General features: G+C 42.5%; 1 protein-coding gene across 1 annotated transcript in view; it reads left to right on the top strand.

Moving 5' to 3' along the window:
* LOC132223406 (RNA polymerase II elongation factor ELL2-like) overlaps positions 1–14,909 on the top strand; it is a 29,107-nt gene extending 14,198 nt beyond the window's left edge. Inside the window, exon 2 of the mRNA XM_059678624.1 lies at positions 13,022–14,909. Within this exon, the coding sequence (XP_059534607.1) occupies positions 13,022–14,909 (1,888 nt within the window). The remainder of the gene's footprint in view (positions 1–13,021) is intronic.
* The last annotated feature ends 5,327 nt before the right edge of the window (positions 14,910–20,236 follow it).

Raw genomic sequence — 20,236 nt, 5'->3', positions numbered from 1 at the left:
TCGAGATTCCTCATTGCCTACAGAATTGTGTCCAGTTTCTCAGTATGCCATTTAAGGTATCTCACAATATAGGAACATAAGTATATGCTAGTCACTGTGGTAACTTTTAGAAATAATAAACATACATGTTCCCTGACTCCAAATGTAACTCATATTTTATATTAAAACATTTATTTACACATTCTCCCCTTTCACAAAAGAGATTTAAGCATATATCTAAATATATTTATTGCAAAAAATAAAAATAATGTAGTTGGAGCAAAGGAACTATTTGGTTAGAATAGTGATCATAGAAGTGAAATTAATATATAAAGTACATTGACTTTAGAACTCTGATAATGAAAGGAGGTTTAAAAATTTGATGTATTTTACTATCATATTGTCTGGAGGTACTTGAGACAGACATGTTAACATCTATACTAATAAAAGTTTAATATGCTAATTAGACTGGGAGACCTTCTGGACGTCTTTCTGGACAAAGCCAGGGGCTTGGCTGGCCTGCAAACCACCCCAGTCCCTTGCCCAAACCAGTACCACCCCCAGTGGAAAACATTACTCCAATGGAGGTGTGGTCAGCCTGCAAACTGCCCCAGGCCCATGCCCAGGCTGGCCCTGCCCCCCAAAGGGACCCCCACCCTGATCCGGGACCCCATTCAGGGCAGACCAGCCTGCCCCCACCCGTGCACCAGGCCTCTATCTATACTAACAAAAGGGTAATATGCTAATTTGACTGGGAGACCTTCCGGATGTCCTTTCGAACAAAGCCATGGTGACAGGGATGAGGCAGAGGCAATTAGGGGTGATCAGGCCAGGAGGGGAGGGAAGTTGGGGCAAGCCGACCAGTGGGGGGGGGCAAGTTGGGGGTGAGCAGGCTGGTGGGAGGGGGAGAGTTGGGGGCAAGCAGGCCAGCGTGCAGAATGGTTAGGGGCAATCAGGCAGGCAGGCAAGTGAGCAGTTAGGAGCCAGCAGTCCCGGATTGTGAGAGGGATATCCGACTGCTGGTTTAGGCCTGATCCCGCAGGATATCGAGCAGTGATACATCCCCTGAGAGGTCCCAGATTTGAAAGGGTGTAGGCCGGGCTGAGGGACACCCCTCATGCACAAATTTTGTGCACCGGGCCACAAGTAATTTATAATGCAATTTGGTAAATGTTCTAATAATGTTATATATGCAGAAAAAAGCTGGAAGGAGTGAGTTAGTACCTAAAAATATCAGGATGTGTTTCTGGTCATAGATGTTTGAATTGTAGTTTTCAAAAGGCAGGGGAAGTGTAGAGACTTTAAAAGCAGAGGGATTGACATGCATTATGTCACAGTTAAAGAGGAATAGGACAGATATCAGTATAGCATAATTGTAGTAAAGTGAGTAGTATGGGTGGAGTTAAAACTAGAAAGAGGTTTACCCCTGACTGTTACCTTATTGTATACAAAATAAGGAGTTTTTCATTCTCCATTTAACTGATATACATATAAACAGTGTGTGATTTTTATTTAAATTCTTTATTGTTTAAAGTATTACGAGTCTCCTTTTCCCCCACTGATCTCTCCTCAGCCACTCCCACCTCCCCCAGCATATGCCTTCACCCCCCTACTATCTGTGTCCATTTGTTATGCTCACTTGCATGCATACAAGTCATTTGGTTGATCTCTTACACACACACACACACACACACACACATACACACACACACACACCCTACCTTCCCTCTTAGATTGGATGGTCTATTCCATGCTTCTAAGACTCTGGCTCTATTTTTGTTCGTCAGTTTATGTTGTTCATTATACTCCACAAATAAGTGAAATCATGTGATATTTATATTTCCTTTACTGGCTTATTTTGCTTAGCATAATGCTCTCCAGGTCTGTCCATGCTCTTGCAAATGGTAAGAATCCCTTCTTTTTTATAGCAGCATAGTATTTCATTGTGTAGATGTACCACAGTTTTCTATCCACTCATCTGCTGGTGGGCACTTAGGCTGTTTAAAAACCTTCAGCTATTATAACTTTTGCTATTATGAACATAGGGGTGCATATATTCTTTTGGTTGGCATTTCTAATTTCTTGGGATATATTCCTAGATGTGGAATGAGTTGTTCAAATAGGAGTTCCATTTTTAATTTTTTGAGGACTCTCCACACTGTTCCACAGTGGTTGCACCAGTCTGCATTCCACCAGCAATGCACTAGAGTTCCTTTTTCTCCACATCCATGCCAGCACTTGTCCTTTGTAGATTTGTTGATGATAGCCATCCTGACAGGTGTGAGATGGTACCTCATTGCTGTTTTGATTTGCGTATCTCAGATGATTAGTGACTTTGAGCATGTTTTCATATGTCTCTGGCCTTCCTTATGTCCTCCTTCAAAAAATATCTATTTAGGTCCTGTGCCCATTTTTTGATTGGATTGTTTACCCTCCTTTTGTTAAGTTGTATGAGTTCCCTATAAATGTTGGAGATTAAACCCTCGTCAGAGATACAATTGTAAATATGTTCTCCCATTCAATGGGCTTTCTTGTTGTTTTGTTGATGGTTTCTTTTGCGGTGCAGAAGCTTTTTTAAAAAAAAAAAAATATATATATATATATATTTCAGAGGGGAATGGAGAGGGAGAGAGAGATAGAAACATCAATGATGAGAGAGAATCATTGATTGGCTGCTTCCTGCTCGACCCCCACTGGGGATCGAGCCCACAACCTGGGCATGTGACCTTTACCGGAATCAAACCCAGGACCTTTTAATCCATAGGCCGACGCTCTATCCACTGCACCAAAATGGCTAGAGCTACAAGCATTTTGTTTTGCTACTTCTGATTCAGAATGCCATCTTGCCTGTATTTGTGATGGTAGACAGTGTTAAGATAATAAGGATCTTCATCTGTGCTACAAATTTCCAGAGATGCTGTGTCACAAAATAACATGATCCTGGTAGTTGCTATGGTTGAGAAAGGTTTCCTGCTGCAGAGCTTGTTTTTGAAACTATTTTTGATGAATCAGAAACTGAAATGAAATATTTATAAATCATCCATTGTATTGTAGAACTAAAAGTTTCTATATATACTATAAAGTCTAACTTTTCAATATTTTATAATTTGAAACTGAGTCCAAAAGAGGTTTAAAAAATTACCTGAGTTCATACCTTTAGAGATTGAGTTAGGACCAAAACCCAGAAATCCTAACATTCAATCCATTGCTTAAGTTCAACATAAAGCCTTATATTACTCCACTTTTTATTTTTTTTGGGGGGGGGGAGGGGAATCCTTGCCACTTAAGATGTCACTGTCTTTCCCTGGCCAGGTGGCTTGGTTGTTTGGAATGTCATCCTGTACATCAAAAGACTGCAGGTTGATTCCAGGTCAGGTCGCAGGCCAGGGGCACATACAGGAGGCAACTGATCAATGTTTTTCTTGTTCTCTGTCTCTATCTCTCCCCCCACCTTTATCACTTTCTCTAAAATCAATAAAAACATATACTCAGGTGAGGATTAAAAAAAAAGAAAAAAGTAGCAGTTCTAGTATTCCTTTAACCAGTGAAACAAAATTCCAAAGAACACAGTATTTTTGTAATTGGCTGAATGAAGGTCACTTTGTATTTTGTAAACTTTGCCCTTGATTTTATCAAAATAAATAAAAATATCTACAAGTAGGGATTCATATTATTCAGAAAAATATATAAACTTGTACACCTCATTTAAGTTATGTGAGTACTTACGTGAGTATGATTTTATATTAATTTCCCCTACTTAAAATTAAAAATGTTAAATAATTTTAACTTATGCTCCTATTTTTTTAAAGAGGTTTCACTGAATAGCAAGTGAAACTGCATGAAAATAAATAAGAAAAATAAATTGCCTGATTTAAAACTAGAGAACTAAATTATATTTAAAATTATTATTTTAATAAAGTACTAGGGGCCCAGTGCACGAAATTTGTGCACTGGGTGTGTGTGGGGGAGTGTCCCTCAGCCCAGCCTGCCCCCTCTCACATACTGGGAGCCCTCAGGCGTTGACCCCCATCACCTTCCAATCGCAGGATCAGCCCCTTGCCCAGCCTGACGCCTGGGCCAGAGGTGTCAGGCCTGGGCAAGGGACCCTCATTTCCCCCCATCACTGGTTCTGCCCCCAGCCCAGGCCTGATGCCTCTGGCCCAGGCATCAGGCCTGGGCAGGGGACCCCCAGACCCCACCGATTGCTGGCTCTGCCCCTTGCCCAGGCCTGGCGCCTCTGCCAGAGGTGTCAGGCTTGAACAGGGAACCCCCATCTCCCCCCGATCACTGGCTCTGGCCCCCGCCCAGGCCTGATGCCTCGGCCAGAGGAGTTGACCCTCATCACCCTCCAATCACCAATCACCCGATCGGCCCCTTGACCAGGCCTGAGGCCTCCAGCAGAGGTGTCAGGCCTGGGCAGGGGACCCCCAGCTCCCTGCGGTTGCAGGCTCCGCCCCTGCCCAGGCCTAACGCCTCTGGACTAGGCATCCGGCCCGGGCAGCGGGGACCCGCAGCTGCAGCGGCCCCGCGATCGTGGGCTTCGCTTTAGGCCCAGGCAAGGGACCCCTAGCTCCTGGGACTGCCAGCTTCGACCGTGCCCAGCTCCCATTGCTGGTTCCACCCCTACTTCCTGCTATCACTGGCCAGGGCGGAAAAGGCACCTGATTCTCCGATCATGGCTGGGGGGCAGGGCAAAGGCGGCCCCAGGGACGCCTTTGCCCTGCCCCCAGCTCTTAGCTCCCCCCTGGGTTTCGGATCACTGTCAGTGGCAGGGGGCTTCTTCCTGCTTTCCCTTTTGCCTCCCTGCATTGTGCCTACATATGCAAATTAACCGCCATCTTGTTGGCAGTTAACTGTCAATCTTAGTTGGCAGTTAACTGCCAATCTTAGTTGGCAGTTAGCTGCCAATCTTAGTTGGCAGTTAATTTGCATATATCCCTGATTAGCCAATGAAAAGGCTATCGCCGTACGCCAATTACCATTTTTCTCTTTTATTAGTGTAGATAGTTGTCATATGATATCATATTAGTTTCTGGATTACAACAGTGATTTTGACATTTATTTCTTCAGCCCTTTTCTTTATAAGGGCTGAAAGGAAGAAAGAATAAGGTATTGAAGGATGGTAGTAGGGATCTTAGATTTGGGGAGCAGGAACATACATAACATTTATTATTTTAATAAATATTTCTTAAGCAGTAATTCTGGGCCAGTAGTGATGATAACTATTAACTTATTCGTAAGGAAGAACATTGCCAGTGTGGCACCAGTGTACATAAAGGCTTCAAGGCAAGAATGAGCCTGGTGCATTTTATCGGTCAAATAAATGTCGATATCACTGAAGCCTGTGAAACTGGGAGAAGAGTGATCTGAGATGAACTATATATAGTAGATAGGGTTAGAAGTTTGATGATATAAGGTTTATAACTACATAGATTTTTGCCTCAGAGGAAAAATGTAACTTTATGAATGAATGAATAATTGGTTGGTCTTACAATGTCACTAGAAAGAAAGAAAATGTTCTAACTTTCCCACTTGGAGTCAGAGAAAATGAGTACACACATTTCGAGAGGCCTATAGATAAAGTAGAATTCTTTGGGAAAGTTTCACTTTAAGGTTGGAGGTATAGAATGTTAGAGGGGATTGTTAATTGTGATGTCAGTTATAGAAGGGTAGACATGCGGATGGTTACACAGCAAAGGAAGTTCAGAGCAGTGTGAAGATACATGAAGAGAGAAGATCTTTCATTGAGTTTGGATCATGATCAAGAACACCGGATAGGTGAGAAATGATAGAAAAAAATCCTAAACTAGGTCAGACCTCAGAAAGTTTGAGAACTGGCAAAAAATGATTTGAATTGGACTTGTTATACTGCAAAACCAGAAAACAGGCTATAGAATATAGATATCAGTGAGGTCTAGGATACCTGGAGTAAATGAGCAGGAACAGTTCCCCATGACTCCTACTTTATCACAGAGAATTGCCAGAGTTTGGAGTTTGGTAGCCTCATTACCTGAGTGTAGTAACCACAGTGGTGAAAAGCAGATATCAAAGCATTACAAAAGTATAATAAAAAATAAGTATCACTTTAAAGTTGATTAATTATATTTAGTCATTTTAACTGCTTCGGCATTTATAGGAGAGCTGGGTAGAATTATGAATGGCTTGTGAAAATAAGACATTTGTCCAATTAAAATTTAAAAAATATTAGTTATGTAGTCATTTTATTTGTTATTCTCATCCAATCATATAGTGCCCTGTGAGCTAAACATCTATTCCATGGTAATAACAACATAGCATGCTACATGATTTAAAGGAGAAATTCAATTTTTTAAGAATTTAATTTAGTTTATTATTGCCACCCACTTAATTAATCAGAAAGTTAAGATAGTATTCAATAATTTGATCAATTAACTTTTTCTTAAATACTATGCAAATAACTTTTTACCAGTGCTAGTTAAGCTGCAATTGTGGTACTGTCTTATGTTTCTCCAAACAGAGGAATTTAGTATTATTCTTCAAACTTTCTTTATTTTGATACCAATTTGGGGACTTGATGAAATAAAACTTGAATGCATGTTATGTGATAACTGGAGGTCTTGGTGCATGGCATTAATGCATGGGTAGGGTCCCTAGGCCTGGCTGGTGATCAGGGCCGATTGGGGCCTTCCAGTTGCTGGCTGGGGCCTCCCTTTCCCAGCTGCCAGCTGCCAGCTGGGGCCTTCCTCCATTCTGAGCTGCCCCCTGGTGCTCAGCGCATATCATAACGAGTGATCGAACTCCCAGTCTCCTGGTCGAACTCCCAAGGGGACACTTTGCATATTAGCCATATATATATTAGAAGCCCGTTGCACAAAGATTCGCGCAATAGGCCTTCCTTTCCTTGGCTGCCGGCACTGGTTTTCCTCCAGCACCTGGGATCCAGGCCTTTGTCCCGGCTGCAGTGGAGAAGCCAAGCCTCTTCAGTCTTCAGTCTTCAGTCTTCAGTCTTCACTCCGGCCAGAGACTTCAGTCTTCGCTCTGTGCCTGCATATGCAAATTAACTGCCATCTTTGTTGGGTTAATTTGCATAGTTGCTCTGATTGGTTGGTGGGTGTAGCGGAGTGACAACAATTTGTATGTTTCTCTTTTATTAGTGTAGACTAGGGGCCTGGTGCACGAAGATTCATGCACGGGGGGTGGGGGTGGGGGGGCCCTCAGCCCAACCTGCACCCTCTCCAATCTGGGAGCCCTCAGGGGAGCCCTCTCATATCCAGGAGTTTCTGTATGTCTTTGCAATCATATGAATGAATTGTCAGAGATCCCCTACCCAGTTTGGTTTGTTGCTCACAGAATAATAGAGGCATTGTTTTTCTTTGCTTCATTGGCGGAGATTTCCTAGAAGTTTTAGGATATCTTCCCTTTAATTTTTCCTAGACACTCTGATTTTACTTATGTCTCTCATCTTTGCTTTCCTTCCATCCCCCACTGCAACAGTAACTTGCTTCAGGCTCACTTTGCTCTAGTGTCTAGAAGGTCCGTCTGCCACCAGAACTATGATTCCCAGCATTGCTGGAGCTCCCTGTGCTCTGGGCTTCCACTTCCGGTCCTTGGGCTGCCATCAGAACTACTATTCCCAGAATTCCTGGTGCTCCCCACACTTGGAGCAACTGAGGCTAGCCACAGCCCCCCAAGCCTCCAGCTCTCCTGCTCTGCACTCCGCCCGGCAACCAAGGGAGCCACATCCCCCCAAGGGAATGACTGAGGGAGCAACTGAGGAAGCCATGTCCCCCCTAGCTGCCAGCTCTTCCGCTTCTGCTCTCCGCCCAGCGCCTATGTATGCAAATCAACCCACCATCTTTGTCGGGTTACTTTGCATATTCACCCTGATTGGCTGGTGAGCGTAGTGAAAGGCTGCTCAATTTATATGTTTCTCCTTTATTATATAGGATAGATTATTTTTATCCAACAAATTATTTTTGCATGTAATTATTGCCATTACACTTAAGTTTTAAGTCTCTTGTTGTCTCTTGTTATTTTTACCTCTTTGACACCTTTGCAATCTACACTAATAAAAGGGAAACATGCAAATTGACTGTCCCTCTGCTACGCCAACCAGCCAATCAGGGTGAGTATGCAAAATAACCCAACAAAGATGGCGGTGGCCACAGAGCTGAAGGCTTGTGTTGACCGTGGCAACAGAGGAATCCAAGCTTCCTGCTCACCCTGGCCACTGCTCAAGGAGTGGCTGGGGTCCTGGGTCTCCCGGGGGCATGGCCAGCCTGAAAACAGCCCTCAGACCCTCACCCAGGCTGCCCACACCCCCCCACTAGGGACCCTCACCCCATGGGGGCATGGCCAGCCTGAAAACCATCACAGACCCCTTACCCATGCCGCCCATGCCTCAAGAGAACCCCCACACTGATCCAGGACACCCTTCAGGGCAAACCAGCCAGCCCCCACCCATGCACCAAGCCTCCAAACTAATAAAAGGGTAATGTGCTAATTAGACTGGGAGACCTCCCAAGAGATCTGGACGTTCTTCTGGACAAAGCCATGGTGGCAGGGCTGAGGTAGAGGTGGTTAGAGGCCAAGAGAGCAGTTGTGGGTGATCAGGCCAGGATGGGATGGCAGTTGTGGATGATCAGGCCAGTGGGGGAAGGCTGTTGGGGGTGAGCAGACCATCAGGAGAGCCAGTTGGCAGCAAGCAGGCTGTCAGTGGGGGTCAGCTGGGGTCATCAGGAATGTGGGGGGGCAGTTAGGAGTAAGCAGGCCAGCAAGGTGGCAGTTTGGAGTCAGCACACTGGCACGGGGGGCAGTTGGGGGTGATCAGGCTGGTGGGGGGGGATTTGGGGGTGAGCAGGCTGGCAGGCAGAGTGGTTAGGGGCAATCAGGCAGGCAGGCAGGTGAGTGGTTAGGAGCCAGCAGTCCTGGATTGCAAGAGGGATGTCCAACTGCCGATTTATTCCTGATCCCTGTAAACCGGCAGTAGGACATCCTTCCAGGGGTCCCAGATTGGAGGGGGTGCAGGCCGAGCTGAGGTACCAACCCCCCTCCCCCCGCACAAATTTCGTGCACTGGGCCACTAGTTCATTCTATAATATCCTATGAAGAGAGATTTCATTTTTATATTTTTGCTAAAATGTTGACAATGTGTCTTAATCAGTGTTCATGTAATGATCTATCCTTTTATGTTGATTATTGATGGACTTTTTAATCATTTATTAAATTCCTGGGCTCTGTATCTTACATATATGTTCACTTTAATTTTTGATCTCTTCTTATGCTAGTTCCTCACTCTGTTAATTATTGTAGTTTTATGTTATATAATAGGAATAATTCCCTGCTGTTAATCTCATTGTGAAATTCTTTTAGTTCTTCTTACAGTTGAATTTTAGAATAGTTTTGACAGATTTAAAGAAAAAAATTTTGCTCAAATTTTTATTGTAATTTTACGAAATATATGTGGCAATTTGGAAATGTTTGGTATCTTTGCAATTAGTTTTTGTTTCAGAAATCATGACTTCTTTCTTTATGTTTTTAAGTCTATCAATACTATTTTGTACTTTTTGTCATAATGTACCACTTTCCCAGGCTTTTGCTAAGGAATACTTTGTTGTTATTTGTACCTGGAATAGGACTATCCTAGAAACATTCTGTTTACTCTCCTAAAGATTGCAGAGTTAAAGATAGGAAGTATATATTATTTATTCCTGTGTCTACTAGAGGTCTCAGGAAGAATCAAACAAAGCATTTGTGCATACATTAGAATATTATATTGCTGATTATACTTCAGTGTTTCATTGATTTTCTGAGGAAGTATTTTACATTCTCTCTGAGGCAGTGATTTCATTTTTTAAAATACAAATGTACTCTAAAGTTAATAGGAAGATGAAAAAAATTCTGAAAGAGGAACAGAACATGTCTCTGACACTAACAACTGAATATAATTTCTTGATGTGATAGTAATATAACTTGCACTGCTGATCTAGAGTAAGGTACTGGGAACAAAAAGAAGGGTCATACAAATTGAGTAGAATGTAGTTGCCATAAATGTAGAGACCAGAGTCCAGTGGCGTAAACAAATAGATAAGTAATATATGACAGTGTGCAGTGTTTTTCATAGCGGTAATACAAAGTGCTCTGGAATTATAAAGGGAAGTATTATTTTTTGCTAGAGATATATCTTACATACTAGTGGCCTGGTGCATGAAATTCGTGCATGCGGGAGGGGTGTTCCTCAGCCCAGCCTGCACCCTCTACAATCTGGGACCCCTGGAATGATGTCCTACTGCCAGTTTACAGAGATTGGGAATAAACTGGCAGTTGGACATCCCTCTTGCAATCCAAGACTGCTGGTTCATAACCCCTCACCTGCCTGATTGCCTTTAACCACTCTGCCTTCCAGCCTGCTCACCCCCAACTGCCCCCCTGCTGGCCTGCTCACTCCAAAATGCCCCCCGCTGTCCTGATTACCTCCAACTGACCCCCACTGATGGCGTGTTTGCCCCCAACTGGCCCCCCTGCTGGTCTGCTTACCCCAACGGCCCCACCCCCCACCAGCCTGATCACCCATGACTGCCCTCCCTTCTTGGCCTCTAACTGCCTCTACCTCAGTCCTGCCACCATGGCTTTGTTGAGAAGAATGTCCGGATGGTCTCCTGGAAGGTCTCCCAGTCTAATTAGCATATTACCCTTTAATTAGTATAGATAGAGGCCTGGTGCATGGGAGGGGGCAAGCTGATTTGCCATGAAGGGTGTACTGAATCAGGATGGGGGTTCCCTTGGGGCGTGGGGCGGCCTGGGCAAAGGGCCAGTGGTGGTTTGCAGGTTGGCCATGCCCCCATGGGGTAAGGGTCCCTACTGGGGGTGTGTGGCCAGCCTGGGTGAGGGGCTATGGCTGTTTTCAAGCTGGCCACATCCCCTTCAGGGTGGGAGTTCCGGCTGGGGTGCCTTGCCAGTTTGGGTGAGAGGCTGATGGCCCTTTGAAGGCTGGCCACAACCCCTTCAGGGTGGGGGGTCCCATTGGGGTGCCTGGCCAGCCTGGGTGAGGAGCTGATGTCTGTTTTCAGGCTGGCCAAGCCCCCCAATGGGGACCCTCACCCCATGAGGGTTTAGCCAGCCTGGGTGAGGGGCTAAGGCAGGGGTGGGCAAACTTTTTGACTTGAGGGCCACAATGGGTTCTTAAACTGGACCGGAGGGCCGGAACAAAAGCATGGATGGAGTGTTTGTGTGAACTAATATAAATTCAAAGTAAACATCATTACATAAAAGGGTACAGTCTTTTTTTTCAATAGTTTTATTCATTTCAAACGGGCCGGATCTGGCCCGCAGGCCATAGTTTGCCCACGGCTGGGCTAAGGGCTGTTTTCAGGCTGGCCACACCCCTTTCAGGGTGGGGGTCCCCGCTGGGGTGCCTGGCCAGCCTGGGTGAGGGGCTGATGGCTGTTTTCAGGCTGGCCACGGTCCCCAGTGACCCAAGCTCCCAGGCCCTCCTTTTAATCTTTTTTCTTTTTTTTTCAGCACCTCCTTGAGTGGAGGGAAGCAGGTATCTGGGATTTATTTATCTTCCATTATTGAAACTTTGTAGCCTTGAGCGGAGGCCAGGGCTGGCCAGGGTGAGCGGGGAGCTTGGCTTCCTCCATCGCTGGGGGCAACCCAAGCCTTCTGCTCACTCCAGCTCTGTGGCTGCCACCATCTTGGTTGTGTTAATTTGCATACTCACTCCTGATTGGCTGGTAGGCATGGCTTGTGGTGTAGCAGAGTGACACCAATTTGCATGTTTCTCTTTTATTAGTGTAGATGATTTGACATTTGACCTGGGTTTCTAAGGTTGAGTTGAAATGTAACTGGCTGAACCCAACACAAGTGAGATTTAAAAGTAGAGAGCATTGACGTATTCATTTGTTCAGTAAATATGTATTGAGTGCTTACTATGTCTGCCAGGCACTGTTCTAAGCACTAGAAGTATAGTAGTGCCAAAAACTGTGGCAAAACCCAAGCCCAAATTAAGCTAATATTCTGGTGAGGGTGACTTACATTAAACAAATGAATATATGTAATATAAATTCAGCTAGTAAATATTCTATAAAGAAAAGTAAAATAATATAGTGGAAGGAGAGCACTGGAGTAGCTGTATGAATAGGTCACTTTTTATACAGAATAGTCATGCAAGGGCTCTCTAAATAAAGCAAAGGAACAATACAAGCAAAGATCTAGGGGAAGTACATTTGTGGGCAAAAGGAATATGAAGGAAAGGCTGACACAGGAGCAAGACTGGGAGCATATTCAGAGAATAGTAAATAAATCAATGCAGCCCTTAAAGACACCACTAGCATGCCTAGCTGCAAGATTTCTTTCAGCATGGGCAATTTTACCTAAAAAAATCTGTGATTTTCTGAGTTTCTACTGAAGGAGGAGTGCAAAGCAGCAGAATAATAGATGTAAGTGGCTAGCTAAGAAGATGAAAATTCCTTCCACTCATTGGTGATGGTTCAAACGTTGAGAAAGAAAAATGAGCATCTCTAAGATGTTGGCTTTTACCCGCTATTACTACAAAAGTATATGTTCAGCTACCAAATGAAAGCCCATGTTGATAAGCCAGACTCTAATCCTAAGAAGGACTCAACAGCTTACTTGCATATTAGCATAAATATGAGGACTTAGTGCTAATCATGTTACCTGGAAGCCTTCTCCTCTAGTTTCCATAAGCATGTGACACCTGTTAATCCTTTCAACAAATACCTTTACTTGATGTGGGATCTACAAAGAGATGATATTTATGCACTGAACTCAGGGAATAGTTTAGCACTTTCCACTTAGAGTTAACAGTTCTTCCTGAAGAGAAACTAAAAATGTGAAAGTAAAAACAATGAAAAGTGATTAGATCTTACAACATACTTTAGCACCCAGTTTCTGTATCAAGCATATATTTTTTCCTTTGCTCCATTGGAAAAAAAATTTTAAGGATTATAGTGTTACAAGTAGAAATATGAGATACAATTTTTGCCAAGGAGAGTCATTGTTTTCTAAATTTTTTTTTACTGTTTAACTTTTATCTTTACAGATCTGACTATATGGAAGCCTCTGGAATCAGAGCAATGCAAGAAGCAGTATATTGGGAAGGAGAGGTGTCAGTGGAGAAGGTAGATAGTTTAGAGCCAAGGCTAGATAATGTCACTGTGCAGCACATGGATCTTACCAGGTCTGCAATACAGACAATTGACTATTATCAGAACCATGACAACACAGTACCCCTTCAAGTTTCTCTTCAGTCCCAAGGAGTCCAGGGACTTACCAATATCCCCCCAAATAATTCACCCACTGATGTATACAAGTTTAATTTTCAGTTTTCAAATATGAATAACAAAAACCAGGAAGACCATAACCAACAAACTGACTCAAGCTATAGTCCTTCAGAGCTCAGTTGCATACAATTGATACCAGATGAAATACTGTGTGGAACAGCCAACTCCTATCCAATGACACAAGTAAGAAGGGCCCAGAAAGAGGAAGAATTTTGCAAGAAATTGATAAAAATTAGACCACATGTAGGGAAAAGAAAACCAGTTCAAAAAATACCACAAATGATTTCAGATTCAATGACTGAGAGAAAAAGAACAACTCCCCTTAACCCTGCATATACAATTAGAAAATCACGGGTTACCAACAGTGTCTATCTGCAGCCATTTAGGGACAGGGTTATTCACTTATTGGCATTGAAAGACTACAAGAAACCTGAACTCCTTCTTCGACTTCAGAAAGATGGCATCCAAAAAAGAGACAGTAACTCCCTTGGAAAAATTCTGCACCAAGTAGCCAATCTGAATACACAGGATTTTTCATACACCTTAAAGGATAATATTTTTAAAGAGCTCCAAAGAGACTGGCCTGGGTACACTGAAATAGAAAGGAAGTCATTAGAGTTGGTGCTTTCCAAAAAAGTAGGTCTATTTCAGAATGTCACAGGCACCAATTACCCAGATTCTTCTATAAGTTCTAGTACAGATGAAACATCATCTTCTCAGGAACAATTTTACAATTCAGCTGTTATTGATCCTCTTAGGAAAAAAAAAGTTAGAATAGCTCACATGAAAACTGCAATACAGTCATCATCTAATGGTTATTTGAATAACAGCAGTAAAGGATCTGCTGTGGATCTCCCAACACCCTCTGAAGCTACTGCCAATCCCATTCTTTCAGCACTATCTGCAATCCAGTTTCCTATTTCAAATTCTTCTCAGCCTGTGCATTCCAACAGCAATTCCTGCAATACTGCAGAAGATCAGAAGAGTCAAGATCCATATGTTGTCAGCTTTAGTAAAAATAGGATCTGCAAAAATCGGTGTGATAAACATACTTCTTTGAAAACATTAGCCCCTATTCCAATGCAAATAGAGTTTCGGAACCTCATGGAAAATAAACATTTGATGTCCAATAAGTTTCAATATAAAATTAGGGAGCGCAAAGTAAATAGCCAAGAGTATCATATTGAGGTGATGGAGAAACAGAAGACAGATTCTGAAAGACAAAGTGAAGGTGCAAATCCAGAATCCTGTGAAGAAGTTGAACAGGTTAGCACTGACTCTGGGAACACTTGTTCAGCATCTGGGCTACAGGACTATTTGACTAACTACGTCACTATAGTTTCCTCTGAGCAACGTCAGCATTATAAACAGGAATTTAAAGCAGAATATGATGAGTATCGGGCCTTGTATGACAAGATGCAGGCTGTATCTAGCATATTTACTAACCTAGATTCAAAAAGGAAGCACCTTCCTCCAGACTCAAAAGAATATGATAAAATTACTAAAAAAATGTCACTAGAATATCATAAAATGAGACAGATTCATCCCAATTATTTTGCAGAAAGATATAGATATCAGTATCTTTATAAAAAGCTGGCTCATATTAAAAGATTAATAAAGGATTATGACAAGAAACAAGTACAGTAATAGCCCAAGAACAGTATAATGAGACAAAAATAAATAAATGTATTGATTGAAATTTCTGAATTACTTGCTGTAAGATTCTAAAGGAATGAAACTTATTTGCTGAAACACTAAAAATTTCTATTTTATTTATTTTTTTTCTTTTCTTATGTATAGTTTAATTTTTATTTATGGTTATTTTATGTTGATTTATATTTATTTCTATTATTTACTTTGTATTTAATTTTAACTTTCCTGAACTTAAAGAAAAAATCCTCACCTAAAGGTATGTATTTCTTAAATTTATTTTAGAGAGAGCAGGAGAGCGAGAGAGAAAAACATCTATGTGAGAGAGAAAAATCCATTGGTTGCCTCCTGTACACCCCTAAGCAGGGAATGAACCTGCAAACTAGATATGTGCCCTAACAGGGAATTGAACATGCAATCTTTTGGTGTACAAGAAGTAGTTCCAGTCAACTGAGCCACCATGCCAGGGTGCTTTTCTTTACTTTTGAAGCTGTTTTATCTGATGCCTTTTACCCCTCATCCCCTGAAATTTGTTTTTCACTTCCTTTTAAAAAAATATTGCAGCTCCCATGTCTTTGAATCAAAATTGTGCTTATTGAAAAAAAACAGAAACCTATAATGATTATTATGAAATACATAACCTCTTTCTTTTTACCTTTAATGCAAGATCTTCAAAACTTAGGTACTTAGAAAAATGCTATGATTCTTCAAATAGTACACATTTTCATTTCATCAAGTTTGTTAAACTTGAATAAAATTGTTATTTGTTTTTATTATGGGGAACACAAGTTATGTGGTCAAACATACAAAAGTGTGTGGTAGCATTCAAATTGTGTTGTCTTCTTAAGGGCTGGTGTTTGAAACAGAAGCATTATTTTACAAATCTAAGTTTTTAAATGTTTCCCAAAATTTGAGTACTGTTTTTAGTAAATATTTGTTTCCACCATCTAAAAGAAAAGTGGTACATACCAAAGAATAACACTTATGTACATAGGAAGCCTAATAATAATATGAACACTTATGAACTTACCGACTAATTTAGTAATTAAAAGATTCCCAGTAACATTGCAACTACCTTTGTTTTCCTCTCATCTATGCTATGCCATTGCCTCACCCAAAGTGTTAAACAGGCCCCCAAATTTATTTGTATCCTTCCCTTGCTTTTTTTGAATCAATCATTTTATTTATTTTTAAAATTTTACCTTTCAATTACAGTTGACATTCAATATTATTTTGTAGAAGTTTCAGGTGTATACATAGTGGTTACACAATCATATACTTCACAAACTAGTCTCACCAATATTTCAAGAACCCATCTGGCACCATACAAAGTTATTATATCCCTAGCTGTTTGCCTCAGTGGATAGAAGGTAGATCTGTGGACTGAAGGGTCCTGTGTTCAATTCTGGTCAAGGACATATGCCCAGGTTGTGGGCTCAATCCCCAGTGGGGGGGATGCAGGAGGCAGCCAATCAATGATTCTCTCTCCTCATTGATGTTTCTTTCTCTCCCTTTCCCTTCCTCTCTGAAGTCAATAAAAATATATATTTTAAAAAATAACAGTTATTACAATATTATTCATTTTATTCCCTATGGTGTACTTTATATCCCCATGATTATTTTGTAATTATCAATTTGTATTTCTAAATCTCTACACGTTTTCCACCTAGTTCCCTAACATCCCTCCCCTCTGGCAACCATCAAACTGTTCCCTGTGTCTATAACTTTCAATTTTGTTCATTCCTTCATTTTCTTCTTTAGATGCCACATATAAGTGAAATCCTATAGTATTTGTCTTTCTCTGTATGATTTATCTCATTTAGCACAATACCCTCTAGATCCATCCATGTTGTTGTAAATGGTAGGATTTCAATATTTTATATGGCTGAGTAATATTCCATTGTATATTTGTACCAAAACTTTTAAAATTTACTCATCTATCTGAAGAAGCCCAAAACAATAATTTGAAAGGGTACATGTATCTCTATGTTTATTGCAGCATTACATACAATAGCCAAGATATGGAAATAACCCACGTGTCCCTTGCTTTTTAAAAATACTTTTAGTCACTATATATACATCATTAAACAGTTCCATTTTTAGTCTTTATAAAAATGAAGTTATAGTGAGGTCATCATTTTGCTTTTTCCTGTCAACCTTATGCTTCTACTAGAGGCCCGGTGCACAAAATTCATGCATGGGGGAGGGAGGGTGGGCGGGGAGGTCCCTCAGCCTGACCTGCACCCTCTCCAATTCGGAAGCCCTCAGCGAATGTGCTACTTCTGGCTTGGGCCCACTCCCTGTGGTTCTCTGCTCTCTGTGGGGCCTGCCTGCTCCACACCACAGGGATGGGCAAACAGTCCCTGCTGGGTGCTGCCTGTGGGCCGCCCTTGCCTGCTCGTGGGTCACCTTGGCGGCCGCCCAGCAGGCCCTGCTGGGTGCTGCCTGCGGGTTGCTGCCGCCAGCCACCGCCCAGCAGGCCCTGCTGGGTGCTGCCAGCAGGCCCCGAATGCCTGCTCCCCGGTCGCCACAGTGACCACCCAGTAGGCCCTGCTGGGTGCTGCCTGTGGCCCTCCTTACCTGCTGGGCTCACCTTGCCAGGTTGATGCTGCCAGGGTCCTGCCCACCCGCTATGGGTGCCACCATCTTTGTCATGGAATGATGGTTAATTTGCATATTACTCTTTTATTAGATAGGATGATTTAGTTATGCTGATATGTAAAGTTGTACATGTGTATTTTCTCACATGTTGGGTTATTAGATGACCTCAATATAATTTAGTTATCCATTCTCTTGTTTTTAGAGATTTGGTTTTTCTCTCTTTTTTTGTTATTATAATGTTGCTGTGAACATTTCATACAATTTATCCCTTTCCATCATTTGTGCTTTTATTTTCATGAGTTTTTATTCTTTCTCTTTTATAAATCCGCAGGAATTTATTGTTTTATATTGTCAATATTTACTTAGATTTACATGCATTTTCCATTGCTTGTAAGATTTTAATCAATGTTTTTATTTCTGACTGAGATGATTTTTATTTTCTTGAAAAGCTCCCTTTTTTCTTTTATCTGAATCCTCTCAGTTTTTTAGTGTGCATATGCTCTTAATTGATCTTTACTTTTTAAGGACATGTTAACTAAATACAGATTTCTAATTTGGTGGTTATTTTCATTTGCAATCTATACTACTAAAAGGGCAATATGCTAATTAGACCGGATGTCTTCTGGATGTCCTTCCTGACAAAGCCAGCCCCTGGCGAAGCCACCCACAGTCCCAGGCACCTGCAGCTGTAGCTGCCTGGGAGAAGCTGCCTGCGGTCCCGGACGAAGCCGCCCATGGTCCTGGGTTCCTGTGGCTGGCCCAGGCTGAGCCGTTGGGGGTCCCGGGTGCCTGTGGCCTGCCCAGGCCAAGCTGGCCCAGGTCCCAGGGGGCTGCGACTGGCCAGAGGGAGGGAAGCCCAGATCCTGGGTGCAGGGCTGAGGCAGAGGCAGTTAGGGGCAATCAGGCAGGCAAAGGAACAGTTAGGAGTGATCAGGCCAGCTGGGGAGCAGTTAGGGGTGATCAGGCCAGCAGACAGAGGGGTTAGGGGCGATCAGGCAGGCGAGCAGGGATGTTGTGTGTTTCCTTCCCACGTCCCGCGTGGGTCAGGGTTCAGGAACTGGAAGCAGAGCCGCACACAAATGAATATGAAAAGACAAGAGATAATTTGAAATATTGGGGGACCAGGGGGCAAGTCCAACTCAAGGAGAAGGACTTCCTCCCATGCTCAGGCCTCACCAAGCTTTTATTGATTCTGGGGTGCACCCATAGCATAGTCCTTAGGCAGGTGACCACCTAGTAACAAGCAGACTAGCCCATCAGCAAGGATTTACATAATAATAAATGGGGGAGTAGTTTCACCTATCACTGTCTGGACAAAGAAAGGTGGCGCCTAGCTCCAACCTTTGCTAGGGCTTCAAAGGCACCCAGCCTTCGGGGGATTTCAGGGGGTTCTCTGTCTATGCTTATCAGATAGTGAAGGCAATAAACAGTTTCCCACACAGGGATCGGGCCTAAACTGTCAGTCAGACATCCCCCGAGGGGTCCCAGATTGGAGAGGGCGCAGGCTGGGCTGAGGGACCCCTCCCCATGCACGAATTTCATGCACTAAGCCTCTAGTCTATATATATAAAAGGCTAATATGCTAAGTGTCTGACTGTCCAACCAGTTGCTATGACACACAATGACCACCAGGGGGAAGACACTCAACGCAGGAGCTGCAGTGCTGCACTGACTTGGCAGCGGTGGTTCTCAAGTGATGCACCCTGAAACCAGAGAGGAGGGAGCCTGATTCCTCATGGGGCCACACAATTCTACCTTTGGCCCTAGGTTATGTTGTTGCTGGAGCACTGTCAGCCCCAAATCTGGTTTACTGCACACTTGCATTTGCGTTCCACTCCCTGTACGACAGCAACTTTGCAGAGTGCCCTCTCGCACTCCATGATCCCTGGGGAGCTGTTGAAGAGTCAGTTTCAGCCCGATCCCCACAGGCCAGGCAAAGGTACCCCACCTGCCAGAGGGACCCCACTCATTCCACAGACGCCAGGGTGGGACCATAGGAGGTTGGCTCCAGGGTGTGTCTGTCCCATCTCACCCAGTCCCTCCCCACCAGCCACCTTCTAATTAATTTCCTTTCAATGTGCATGAATCCATGCACCAGGTCACTAATATAAAAATATAATTCCATTTGCCCTGGTGTTTTCATTCTTGTTGAGGCATTAGCTGTCAATCTTATTGTTCCTCCTTTGATGGTCATGTATCTTTATTCTTTATCTGTTTTAAGTTTTTTCTTCTTGTTATCTTTGCTCTTCAGTAGAGTTATTGAAATATACTTAGTTATAGTTTGAGGTAGTCCATTAGGCTTCCAAAATGATCTGCTAATATTCCTGTAAATATTGTTTTTTCCCCATTTTTTCTCATTTTGTTTTCATTTTTCTTATGTCTCTTATGAATATTTCTGTAATTTATCTCTTCACTCCATGTTTCAATCTGTGTGTTCTCTGACCATGTTTGGTCAGAGGAAATTTTGAAAAAATAAATTATGTTGTAATAATTCAGACTACAGGTGTATAGACTTAAAATGGGTGATGGAGATGTTGGAATAAAAATACAACTAGGAAATATTCGAAGATGATATTACACCAAAGAAATAGTATTAAACTTCATTGATTTTATTTCTGTTACTTTCATAAATACTATTTTTGAAATGTGAAGAAAATTAAACTAAAATTAGGTAATGAAGACTAATACCTACATGAAGAAATATTAGATTCTGCACAGGAAAA

The sequence above is a fragment of the Myotis daubentonii genome, chromosome X (assembly GCF_963259705.1).
Source record: "Myotis daubentonii chromosome X, mMyoDau2.1, whole genome shotgun sequence".
Lineage (NCBI taxonomy): Eukaryota > Metazoa > Chordata > Mammalia > Chiroptera > Vespertilionidae > Myotis > Myotis daubentonii.
This window is presented reverse-complemented; position numbering and strand designations above follow the sequence as displayed.